At 38.2% G+C, this 13,342-nt stretch overlaps 1 protein-coding gene across 1 annotated transcript in view; it reads right to left on the bottom strand.

Moving 5' to 3' along the window:
* Window positions 1-2,097: 2,097 nt before the first annotated feature.
* The window catches only part of IFIH1 (interferon induced with helicase C domain 1), a 53,496-nt gene continuing 42,251 nt past the window's right edge, over window positions 2,098-13,342 (bottom strand). The window contains exons 9-16 of the mRNA XM_032409350.1: window positions 12,665-12,788; window positions 11,850-12,128; window positions 11,232-11,491; window positions 8,495-8,644; window positions 6,660-6,821; window positions 3,311-3,501; window positions 2,695-2,788; window positions 2,098-2,596 (exon numbers count right to left, since the gene is read on the bottom strand). Coding sequence (XP_032265241.1) covers window positions 2,417-2,596; window positions 2,695-2,788; window positions 3,311-3,501; window positions 6,660-6,821; window positions 8,495-8,644; window positions 11,232-11,491; window positions 11,850-12,128; window positions 12,665-12,788 — 1,440 coding nt within the window. The 3' untranslated portion in view covers window positions 2,098-2,416. The remainder of the gene's footprint in view (window positions 2,597-2,694; window positions 2,789-3,310; window positions 3,502-6,659; window positions 6,822-8,494; window positions 8,645-11,231; window positions 11,492-11,849; window positions 12,129-12,664; window positions 12,789-13,342) is intronic.

The following is a 13,342-nucleotide window of genomic DNA, read 5'->3' as shown; positions in this document are numbered from 1 at the left end:
CTTTACAGTCTTCTGTCCACAAGGTTGGCCAATGATCTACTGGCTTGGAAATGCCTCTTGTTCTAAAATTTCCTGACACTTCCAGGCTTTTCAAGCCTGCCTTGAAATGCATGACTCCAGCCAATATACCTGTCCTGTGAGACCCCAGCGATGCCCTTTAGCAGATATGAGCTACCTTCGAATGTGTAATGTGCTTGCCAGGTATTTAGTTCACAGCTGATATTACCACAAGTCATTAGACAAGTTCTCCAAATGAAAGCAGCCAGGGAGCCAGAAGCATAGACTAGGGCAATGCCAGAGTTGTAAGGAATCTTTGACACCACTTAATCCAGTTGCTCATTTTCCAGGAGAGGAAACACAGGACCTGTGTGAGATGAGGTTGCCCAAAGTGCCCCAGCCAACTTAAGGTTTTGTGGGGATGAAAACTAGACCTTAGAACTCCAGGTTGATGTCTATATGTCATGAGCATATTCTGTAAATTATCCCCGAATATTCAAAGTATTAAACTGTTCAGTAATGTTCGATCAAAATGCTGCAATTATTACCTGCACCATAGTTTGAGTTTTCAGGTATCATCACATGTTAAGTTTTATACTATTTGAAACACGTATTTTAAAACTTTGAGGTAGAAGTAACACTTCTTTATTGAAAAAGAAATTACTGGAAAACACAGATGAAAAAACCTGATATTTGTTGACACCTCAAAAACAGTCTACATATGTTACAGTAGTACATTTAGCTATTTTATGCATTTGGTTTCCTGCATAGTTTCCAAAATGTTCTAGAAGACAGCAATGCTTTAAATGGAGTCAGCTGGAGTTTTTAAAAAGTATTTTAAGAAAACCACAATCTTCTTTTGTCTTCTTGCATTCCCAAGAGTTCTGGTTGGTTGATATTCATCTTTGTTTGGTTCTTATCAACAAAAGCTAATGTTAGACTGAATGTTAATGAATCCATCAAAACCACAGAAGAATTTTCTTTTCACTCCCTCTAAAATTTTGTTTCTCCTTAGTCATAGGAGGTAACACTTTCCATGCAGCGGACCATCCGAATAAGTGTGGGTTAAAATGGTCAGTTGTGGCTCTGTGTCAGTCATGTGGGTCTTCATGCTAAAAGCGGCTACTTGTCTGCTGGGAGAATGTCTTGAAGGCTGGGCCCTGTGTCCATCTCCAAGTGGTCATACTTAGTTGGGAAACAGTGAAAATATCACAGTCACAGAGTGGTTACCCTTCTACCTGGGGTTAGGGACAAGAGGAGGTAGACATTTTGTCTTTATTCTCTAGTAACATCCAGCATCTGCTCCCTGCTAAATCCTGGGTGAGCCCTAGACATCTCCACTGACACAGGTAATCTTCCTTGAGCACAGTGTTATGTTCATGGAGGGAAAGCTGAAAAATAAGCCTTGAGTTACCTGATGCTGCTGCTTCATAATACCTCACCTTTGATGGTGCTTCATGTTTTTCAAAGTGGTTTCATATGTACACATATATCATCACTTACTCACAAAAGCTGGACAAGGGGTGGGAGAGGCAGAATTCTAAGATGGCCTCCAGGATTTCTGCCTGCTGGTGTATATGCCCTCAAAATCCCCTCACTTTGAGTGTGGGCAGAACCTATAAGTATAATGAGATGGTCACTCCTGTGATTCCAGTTAGGATTTTGTTAGCACACAAAAGAGAGATTGTCCTGCTGGTTTTGAAGAAGAAAGTAGCTGTGAGCAGGCCACATGGTGAGGGCAGCCCTCGTTGCTCAGAGTGATCCCCAGTGGACAGCTAGCAAGAAAACCGGAATCCTCATCTTCAGCTACAAGGAGATGACAGCCAACAGCCTGAGAGAGTTTGGAAGTCATTCTTGGCCCAGTGCATCCAGATGAAAACATCACCTGCTCCACAACTTGATTTCAGCCTTCTGAGACCCTGTGCAGAGGCCCCTGTCCAGGCCTCTGACCTACAGAACATGTGTAATAATTAAGGGCTGTTGTTTTAAGCCACTGAGTTTGTGGTAATTTGTTGTGTAGCAATAGAAAACTAATGAAAGCCAAGGCAAATAATAATACAACCATTTCACCAATAAGGACACTGGTTCAAAAAGATGAACTGATTTGGTTAATTTTATTTTGAAGATTGGTGACAGGACTGATAGCGATACCTTGGATCCTCATTTATACTCCAGCATTCTTTCCACATACCGTAATGCTCCACACTAATTATTATTGGTGAGTATTCTTTATCCCTGCCTACCAACAAGATAGATTCTTGAAAGCATATTATATTATCTTCCTCCATGCAGCTCAACAGAGAGTAAAGCAATGATTTTATTAATCCTCACATCAGTTCTGGAGTATAGTAAAAATATTATATCAGTATCATATTAAATGTTAAGTTGATAATATTTTTAAAGGTTCTCAAATCAAAGGTCAATCTTCATCACTACACAAACAATATTGTGAATAGTCAAGATCGGGAAATGTGATAGGTAATTCTACCCACTTTTTGTATTGTTTCTTTGGCGTATTATTTTTGAAAACCACTACAAAATTCTTTATTTTGAGACAAGGCAAATCTAAGCCTTTGTGCACCATCATCGTCCCCCAAGCCTGAAAAACAGAAGAGAGTGAGAGGAAAAATTAAATGCACATTCAATTAAGAATTCCTTTTGGCCAAAGTAAAAATAAGCACACAGCAATTTACTCACTTGGCCACATATTTTGCAGATAATCTCGCCATTTGTTTGATAGTCTACAAATTTCTTTCGTAGTGCTTTGTTTTCTCTCACAATGTAGAGTTCCCTAAAATCATCAAGAAGTAAAAAAAAAAAAATCTCTGAGAATTTGCAATGGACGAATATGCAGCCTATGGGTATATGCTGTTGGATCTGAAGCTCATCTGTAGGCATGCCCATCCCACATCTTATTCCTTCTCTCCTTTCACCCCTGCGGATCATCAGGCAGATGCCCCCTTTCCACACACACCTCTCAAGGGTCATATTGCCTTTGGTGGCTTCTTCCAAGTCTGCCTATTATTTTAATGAGACTTAAGTTGTCCAAAATTCTGAGAGCACATACGAGTATACACCAAACTAATGTGCCTTGGATCAAAATGGCTTTGGGTCTTACACTTCTCCCTCCCTGCCCCTGTGCAATATTTGAAAAAAAAAATGACATTTGAAATGGGGATATAATGTGGGGGCTAAAGGAGGGGAAGTTCTGAAAAATAATGAGTCTCATTTGTACTATTTTCAAAGAACATTCACAATACAAGCTACTTCACCTCCTATAAAGAAACTTAAAATTGAGTCTTCCTGGACTTACTTGAATACTGGTGTCATGTTGACGTGGTGCATCTTCTCAATAACGTGGATATCTTCTCCAGAGCAGGCTAGCACACTGCAGTTTTTGCAGAGGAAATTTATTAATGATGGGTTTTCCTTGTAGCACTTTACAATACTTCTCTTGATTTTCATTTTCTTTTCCATTATACTTTGCATCTGTAATTCCAAAATCTGCATTGAGAAAAAAACAAACAATGTTTCTTTTTTTTCCCAGAGTTTGACTGAAGTAATTCTCCTGGAATTCAGAGATCTTAGATAGTTATGAAAATGTACACTTGGCCATAGTCTAGAAATAAATATAATGAGGTGATCTCCCCCAAAGAATTTAGCATATAATCCTTCCTTATGATAAGAAAATGTGGAACCCTCTGGTGTTCTGAAAACAACCTACTCCATTTTAGACAAGTTCTATTGTGAGAAAGTCCTTAGCAATATTCCACAAAAAACTCACCCTCTAAACTCTCTACCTTACCATTAGTTTTAATTCTGTCTCATAAAACAAGTCTAAACCTTCTTTTACATGGAATATCTTTGAAGAACAAACAGTGCTATTACATTACCAATCATCTTCTTTTACCTGTGATAAGCTCCCCAGTTTCTTTAAGCTTTTCTCACACATAATTTCTAGACCCTTCGCTATCTTAGTCAATCTCCTCTTTACACATCTGTGGCAGAAACTACTGGCTTCCCACCCAGTTTCCATTCTTACTGGGAACAGAACTATAATCTCATCCTGGGTGGGAATATGCTAGCTAAATGACTACATTTCCAAGCCAGTGGTCAGTGAGACATAAGAATAGAATTTCCAGAAAGACTCCTTAAGTATCAGATAGCTGCCATATGCACTTTTTGCCTTTTCCATCTTCTTCCTTCTTCCTGCCTGAAATGAGCATGTGACAGTAGAATTTCAAAAAACTATCTTTGACCTGGATAATGAAAACCAAATATTAGAAGGGCAAAGAAGAGAGACAGAGAAGAGTCTTGGCTTCCTCACAACATCATGGAGCTATCATATGGGTCTAGATTGCCCACATTTCTTATGAGAGAATAAGTCCTTAAACCCCTGTATTCCAGGCCCTGTGGTTAGTGGCATAATTTATTTCATAACAGAAACAATGTAGAGACACAAAACTTGAGATAGGCACTGGCCAGTTCTCACACTATACCAATTCACAGTAGGAAAACCTGGTTCTTAAGTAATTTACCTCTAAACTGAACCTCTCTCAGATGGCAAATTTATATTAAATTGTGGAGGAAGTCATTGTTTTCCTGAAGGCTAAGGGGAAGTTTTAGTAAATGCAAACTATCCGTGCTGATGAACAAAGCTGAATGGTCCAACTTTGACTCTCATCTCTGTTTTGGGCTTTGATTCAAGATAGCCGTATATAGTACAAAAAAGAAAATTAAACCTTGTGAGCAACCCATGGGCCATATAATAATTTAATTGGACAAGTACAAAGACTGTCATGTAAATGATAACAATTAGGTTGTTCTTGCAAGATATTTATAATTCAGTGAGCTGATAAAAGACGATTTGGCATAGGACCACGTACATGGTGGGCAATCAAGGAACACCTGTAGGTTTGACAGGAAAAATAAAAATAAATCTAAGGTTAGTGTATGGGTATGTATCCAGGACACCAGGAACTAAAGGATTAGTTCCAAAATAGTAAAGAATATGAAACAATTAGAGGGGCAAAAAAATAAAACAAAGCACAAGAAATATATGGGAGGCACAGCTGCAGTGAGTCAAAGTCTAAATAAAATGTAATGATGTGGGAAAAGCTGTTGAGTCATTGTTAGGGAAAATGCTTCAAATCTTCACACTGTTTCTAGAAGTTTGATTTAAAGGCTTTCAGTTAGGTACAAATTCTGTATAAGACGTGGAAAACAGACCTCACCTTCTGTGTTAGTTTTCACCATTTATTAGCGGCTGCCTGAAAATTGTGTTGAAAAGGATTCTTAACTCAGAAGAAGGGAGTGCTGGGACCTAGTAGCGATGTCTGCCGTAGAGATGTCTGCCAAGGGAGCCAAACAGAACAGTAGTGGAATGTGCCCCTGCATCATTGCCGTCCCTGCTCTGAGTTTGTCAGCCTGGAGTAGCTTTAGGAAGGCAGGTCTCTTAGCCAAAGGAAACCTAAAAAGGTAGTTGATTCTGGGGCCCCCAAAGAGACTGTATCTTACTGTAGGCATAATCTGGAAAATTTCGACTCATTAACTCTGGAGATGGCCTAGAGTTTACCCAAAACACCTCGTCTTGAAACATCAATCTTTGAAAATATTCACTGGATTAACTTTCCAGTGACATTATTTGGCCACAGATGTTTGATTTGACATTACCAAATGTTTGGTTTGCCTTACATTTAAAGGGGTTTTAAAATATAAGTTTGCGTAGAAACCTGGCCAGGAAACCTTGGAGTTGGTTATAGCAATGCACACCAATTTAAAAGCATCCCTTTCGTGAAACTCTATTTAGGGTAGAGCCAATTCCAATGTTAAGAAACTAACATTCACACCCATATGCAAGGGTGTGAATTTTCTTCTAAATGGATTGTTTGCTATTATAGTAGTTACAGTCTTTAATTCAGTGGTATGGGGGATTTCCTGAAATATTGTAGAAATGCATTCTTCCTTCACTGCATTCCTCTTGCAGCTCAAATGACTCTACGCTAGTAAATTGAGATGAAGCCGATGACATATTATGTATCTAGCCTCAATGTCGCTCCTTCTAAGAGACTTTCCCCAAATACCCAATCTATAGAGTATTCATCTAATGACTTGTTTCATATTGTCTTATTCTAATTCTGTAGCATTTATCCTTGTGGGATGCATTTCTTGCTTCATTTCTGTTTCTTGTTTCTCCTCCTCAAATCTCATTATGTATACTCTATAAGCCTCATGCAGCAGGGATCTGTCTGTGTTATTTGCTACCATGTTCTCTCTTTCTAGAACATTGCCTGGCACACAGTAGGCACTTCATAAAGATTTCTGGAATGAAAAACTTGTGCCTGTACAAACAGATTGAACCAAACCAAAATTACCAGGTTGCCTTGAGTGGGTGAGACATACTAGTCTTTCTGATCAAGGGCAGACTAAATTTATATCATCAAAGTTTATGGTTGGTTTCACTGGAACAGCAGCCTGACAATTTCTGCCCATCACAGATCTTGATTCTTTGTATGTGGATCTGGACTAAGCACAGCTCATCCCAACCGGAACTTAAAATTCAGTGCAATTTCTGTCTTGAGACTTAGCCACTTAGCTGTCAATGGCAACCACATGCAGCCACTTTAAAGTGAAAAATAAATTCAGAGGGCCAAAAACAATACCTTACGAGCATACTCCTCTGGGTTCATATTTTGAACATGGTCTATAGCTTTATACATCATTTTCTCTCGGAAATCGTTAACTATCTCACGTTCAATAACTCCTGAGTTACTGCAGGCAACCAGGACGTAGGTGCTCTCATCAGCTCTGGCTCGACCACGGGCCTGAGAACATAAAGAAATCAAGTAAAGGAAGGGTTATGCCTTTCTGTGAACTCTCTCATTTTTGGCCTGGAATGCTATTCATTGCTCGGTGTCCCAGCCTTCAAGTAATTTCTCTATTCTCTGTAAAGTTAGTTATTATCCATTTTTTGTAAGTCGGTTATTTGAAATTCAAAATGCACTTTAATGAACAATGTTTGAGAGCAATGATGGTTAGGTTACCACCCCAACCCTCAAGACCCTCAATTACACAAGACCATCCTGTCAACCCTTTTTGTTCCCAGGAACCTGCTCTCAACCCTGGGAACCAGCGTCATTGACTTGGACTGGGGAGGCACTCCTCCAGCCTGGTAGGAGGGATGGATGGCAAGAAGGAGCGTCTCTGACCTTGACACCAGCGCTGGTGAGAAGGCATTCTGCTCCTGGTAGCAACATTGGATTTTGAGAACATTTCCCCATGAAAACATGCTCAACATGGTGAGAAATTTCTATAGTCCCCTTTAGAAATTGATATTTAGGTACATTTTGAGTAACAGAAAAAATGTTGTGACCTGGCCCAGGAACCTAACTACCAACTATAATATGATCTGTATAAAAATGCATTCAGTGTTATAAACTGCTAACAGACTAACTCTTGAAATACAATTACTTCTTAATTTGGTGGTTATCTGGTTATCTTGGTCTTCCATGACTTCCATGCAAGGATGCAATTTAATGTATTTAAAAAAGAGATTTAGTTAATATTATAGGAAGAATATTATTTATATTAACCAGCACGACTCCCATACATACTCAATGAAAGGTAACAATGACATTGTTAAGATAGTGTGGGTGGGGGAGGCGCCTGGGTGGCTCAGTCGTTAAGCATCTGCCTTCAGCTCAGGTCATGGTCCCAGGGTCCTGGGATCGAGCCCCGCATCAGGCTCCCTGCTCCACGGGAAGCCTGCTTCTCCCTCTCCCACTCCCCCTGCTTGTGTTCCCTCTCTCGCTGTGTCTCTCTCTGTCAAATAAATAAAATCTTAAAAAAAAAAAAAAAGATACTGTGGGTAAGAGATAAAGTGAAATTAAATGGAAATTAGGACATTTCGTTTTTGTTTTGCATGTATAATTCTGCCTCCCCCAACATATTATTATGAAAAATTCCAAACACAGAGAAAAATCTCAAGAATAGGGAGGAAAATGCAGAAATAGTAGTGCTCCCTAAGGTGTGGGCATATTACTTTGTCAGACATTTTAGGGACACTGCACTTCAAATTCCTGGTCCAGCTAGGAGCTCACAGACATCCTAGGGATGAGGAGGCCTCTTTTGACTCTTACAGATGGGCCACTGTCCTGTTTCTAAAGAGTTTTGGGACACAGAAATAACAACCAAAGAAGAGTTGTTTAGAAATACAACAGTTATCTGTTGTCATATGAATTAAGCGACACCATAAAAGGCAGTAGTATGCAGCTCTTCAAGATTTCTTTTTCTTTTAACTGAGGTATAATTGACATATAACATTGTATTAGTTTCAGGTGTGCAATATAATAATTTGATATTTGTATACGGTGTGAAATGATTTCTCTTTTAGAAGGAGAATAGATATATTTTTAAAACTATTTGTGCTGTTTTGCTAAAAGAAAACAAACTGATACCACAAAATCAAAGATTCACACATTAGAGGTATTAAATGTACCTGGACCATGGCTATTTCATTAGTGACGAGGCCATAACGAATAACGATATTACATTCTTTAATATCCAGACCTTCTTCTGCCACTGTGGTAGCGATGAGCAGATTTATTTTTCCTGTGCGGAATTTACTAATGACTTCTTTTTGTTCATTCTGTAGGAACAGTTTAATAAATTAAATTTTGTAAAGCTAAACACATTAAAATCTTCTAATTAGCAGAAGAAATAATAAATTGCAACTGGTCAGTGCAAATCAAAGGATTAGATCATACACGGATCCACTGCCATCTGTTTTTGGCATTGAACAAAGACATGATAGTGAGACAACATTTGATTTCCAATCTGGGATTACCACACAATAACAAAAATATTTCCATCATCCAGTCTGGAAGTGGGAAGACCATTATTTATGCCAAGGAAATAAATTGATGGGTGACTTGGGAGGGAGGAAAAAGGAGATGCTTTCAGTGGAGAAGAGGATAAGGCAATGAGAGACTAGAATGGGCTTTGCTTTTCACTACATTAACTTTAGAATATTTAATATTCAGAAAGTAAGATTCAGTGACACTTTTAAAGATCATTGAATTCTGAGTCACAGAGAAAATAACACACTCGATGCCACGTCTGGTCACTGTAAGAGTCATTCAAGCAGGAAACCTATGGAATATGTCTGGAAGGACATGTGAGAAACGGAAAACGTTGGCTGCCTCCAGGGAGGGAGCAAGAAGACTGGAGAGCCGTGCCCTGAACCTTATTAATTCAGAAAGAGGTAAATATATTATGTGTTCAAAGAGAAGTTCAATAAAAATGAAATAATAAATTATTAAAAACATAATTTTAAAAACTATAATTAAATGAAAAAAAGCTCTGAATTTTGAAACTTATTATAACTAAAGAAATTAAAGAAGCACTCTGGCCCTTGCATAGGAGGAGTGGGTAAGCATAAACCTAGCCTGATAGGGTCAGGGCGGTTTTGTTCTCAGACTCATCCAAGCTGTTGGTCCAGTCAGCCTCTGGTGCACATTTATGCTATCTTTTACCCCCAAACATTAAACAAAAACATTAAGCATTAGACAAAAATAAACACGTCAGACCAACAGTGTGTTCTCCCACCCTCTTTTTCTTCTTAGAGGCAGTGTGTGTCTTTTTTTGACTACTAAATGCTGGACAATTGTGCAGAAAAGCCTCTCTCCAGTCTTCTCTGATAATTTCTCCCTCTCACACTCATGTCCACTAATAAAAGCTTACATGTCTTTGGATTTTAGCAGAAGATGTCTGTGCTATTCAAAAGAGTAACTTAAGGGGTGCCTGGGTGGCTCAGTCAGTTACACATCTGCCTTCAGCTCAGGTCATGATCCCAGGATCCCAGCTCCCTGCTCAGCGGGGAGCCTGCTTCTCCCTCTCCCTCTGCCCCTCCCCCCACTCGTGCGTGCTTGCTTTTTCTCTCTCTCAAATAAATAAATAAAATCTTTTTAAAAAAGTAACTTTAATAATGAGAATTTCAGACAGAGTTAGACCCTCAAATCACATCAAATAAATGCTGACTCCCTCTCCCAGTGAGTAAGTCCAACTCTGTTCATAAGGGGAGGGTGGGGGGCATAAGGAAGGGGTGTGTTCTATATTTTGGCATGTAGCCCCCAAATCTGAAATGGCTAAGGAGCAAAAAGTAGCTTGACAACATACTTTCCTTTTGTACGTCACCTCTTTTCAGAAAAAGAGCTGAGGCCACATATAACCAAAGTGAAAATACTAAAGTTAATATAACAGAAACTTAAAAACAGGAGTGGAAGAATACAGATGTACTATTTGTAAGGATTAACATAGAGGCAGTGAGACTGAACTTTAATTTTGCCTGTGAGCTTCCTGAAAGCTAGGGCAAAAAGGAAACTAAGTAAACTAGCTCTCATCACAAAGGAGGAAGTAAGCTCCTTACCCAAGGAAAACAATGCTTTCTTTTTCTGGCATAAATTTTAAAGGCAACTTTAACTGCGTACAGGCAGTTAGTATATTGAGCATTATAGTGTAAAATTTCAAGAACTATTTTTTTCAGCAAACATTGAAACAGATTTAATTTGCTCCATTGCACTGAATTCTGATGACCATGACAGAATTGAAGTGTCCCCTTGTCCAGCAAGACTCAAGGTCAATATGACTTCAGAAGAACAATTTTATTCGAACAAGCCATGCTTGTAATGTCTACAAGTGCCTTTTTTCTCTTCCATGGGTTTTACTGTGCACACGATAAGTAGTATAATGAAATGAAAACAAAGCAAAAATAATCTTAAAAAGGAAAAGAAAATCACTCATAGTCCCAAATCTCTAACACATGAAATGTCTTCATTTTTCCAAGTTGCCTTACAGATCTCATCCTATGCAAACGTATTCTACATTTTTTCTAATTGCAATGCACATATTTTTGTGGGGGTTTGATTTTTCCACTTGATATTATGTCGTAACCATTTTTCCATTTAGTTACTAAGTTTAAATGTCAATTATTTTTGCAAAGGAAACTCAATTTTGAAAGTTCCTCCAAGTATGTGAAAAAAGTGACTCCCAACAATGCTTAGCTTATCAGACACCACAGATTAGATTGCTACTCAACTCACATTTCATTTTAAGAACAAGCATTCCATAAAATTATTTGTGGAGTGGCAATAGAATTGATGGAAAAAAAAAAACTACAACTAATTTGGGAACAGTAATAACAGGATAAGGAAAGAAATTTAGAAGGATGTTTTCACCTGTGTCATGTGCTTGAACTCACTGCTGTGTCCAGCTCCAATCAGATGATGGGCTTTGACTCCTACTTCTGCAAATTTTTTATTTTCAGTAATCCACTGAGAAAGGGCATATGCACTCTGTCGTGTTTTTGTGAAAATTATTCCTCGGGCCGGTTTCTCAGTCCTTGTATATTGTTCCATTATGGTGTTTCTTAATTTGGTCAGCTTTTCATTTTCATGTTTTGGGTTTTCAGCCAGCTTTTTCAATAGTCTCCTGTTTTCTTTAAGAAAGAATTAGTTTGAATTATAAAACATGTGAATAAATTACACTGGGAGATTTTATGTAATGAGATACCAAGATGTAGTTGAACTACAGTTGATCTTGTGCTATCTAATGATCAGGCTAGCTTAATAAATAAATGAATTACAATCTTGTTGACAATAAAACCAGATGACCAAATGACTGTGATTATACAATTTATGGCTAATCTGAGCCCATCAATTGGAAAGAGCCCCAATATGAATGGGATTTCTTCTTTCAAAATGAAAGATGATTTTAAGAGGGACTTTTGGAAGCAGCAGGCTCATGCCAAGAGGCAAATGCATGAAGTACGCAATCAACATAACATTGATTCTTACCAAAAAATAAATCCATGAGAAATCTATCTGTCCTATCCAGGCTCAAAGGTTTCTTTTCATCATCTTCATCTTCATCACCATCACCATCACCATCCTCACCACTCTCATCACTATCATCTTCTTGGACCGCATACTTCTTCTCTTTCTCATCATTATAGAAAGCTTCAAGGTGATTATATGCATCAATTGTTCGAATTGTATCATTAATTTGTAGGGCCTCGTTGTACTTCCTCAAATGCTCTGCACAAACACGTTCTTTGCGATTTCCTTCTCGTGCAGCTATGAAAGAATATGTTACGTACAGTGAAATCATGGTAGAACACACCCCTTAAAATTGTGCGGTGGACTTGAATATGTCTATGATACTGACTCCAAACTCGGCTTCACGTTGTTTTTGAGATGGGCAAGGTAAGGATCAAAATGTGCCTTGAGCTCTAAAAGTTTTCCAAACCCTAGACTGGCTACCTGAGCTCTGGATCAGCAAGAACACAGACCTGATTCATGCCGACTCAGAGGAATGGCATGAAAAACATTTCAGTTGAGTTTGCACTTGGAGACAGAAACATAATATTTATCTTAATATGTTAAACATACAATAAGTGAAAGACTCTGGAAATAAAGAGAAAAATGGATGGATTGGTGCTTCTTTCCTTAGATAAGGGATTAGAACATGTTCATCCTTATACTACTTCGAACACAGAAATTCCATTTGATATTCTATTTGCTTTCAGTTTGGTTGAGAATATATGACATATCATCTGAAATCTTGGCATAAACATGGAATAAACTAAATGTTGGGTCAAAACCCAAATTACCTTTTTTTTCCGTTTGAGTGGTCCATTGTTCATAGGGTTGAGTTCCAAAATCTGACGTTGGACTCATTTGGCAAAAACTTTGAATCTTGTTCATTATTTCTAAAAGTTTATCTTTAAATGGATCCTAAAAATAAATTATACACTTATTCTTACATGCTTGTATTGTTAAAGAAATAACATTATCTTTGTTAAAAATAACTTCCATGTTATAATAAATTTGATTCAGAATCTTTGTCTGGACAAAGTAACAAGTTAATCTCTGACCACCTCTTTGTACATTTATTTTTTATCAGTAATCCACCCTTAAGCCACACACACACCAACACCATGCACCGCTGCTGGAATTTCCATTTTAAAAGTTTTACAAAAATAAAATTAATGGATAATATGCAACTTGAATGCTAATTGTAATTTTTTTTTTTTCATAATCTCTGGTAAATGACATTTTTTTTAAATTTTTTTATTGTTATGTTAATCCCCATACATTACATCATTAGTTGTAATTTAAAAATATATCTATTGGGGCGCCCAGGTGGCTCAGTCGTTAAGCTTCTGCCTTCGGCTCAGGTCATGGTCCCAGGGTCCTGGGATCGAGCCCCGCATCGGGCTCCATGCTCGGCGGGAAGCCTGCTTCTCCCTCTCCCTCTCCCCCTGCTTGTGTTCCTGCTCTCCTTGTCT

The sequence above is a fragment of the Phoca vitulina genome, unplaced genomic scaffold (assembly GCF_004348235.1).
Source record: "Phoca vitulina isolate PV1807 unplaced genomic scaffold, GSC_HSeal_1.0 scaffold1, whole genome shotgun sequence".
Classification (NCBI taxonomy): Eukaryota; Metazoa; Chordata; class Mammalia; order Carnivora; family Phocidae; genus Phoca; species Phoca vitulina.
Note: the sequence above shows the minus strand (reverse complement) of the source record. Positions and strands in the feature narration are given on the sequence as shown.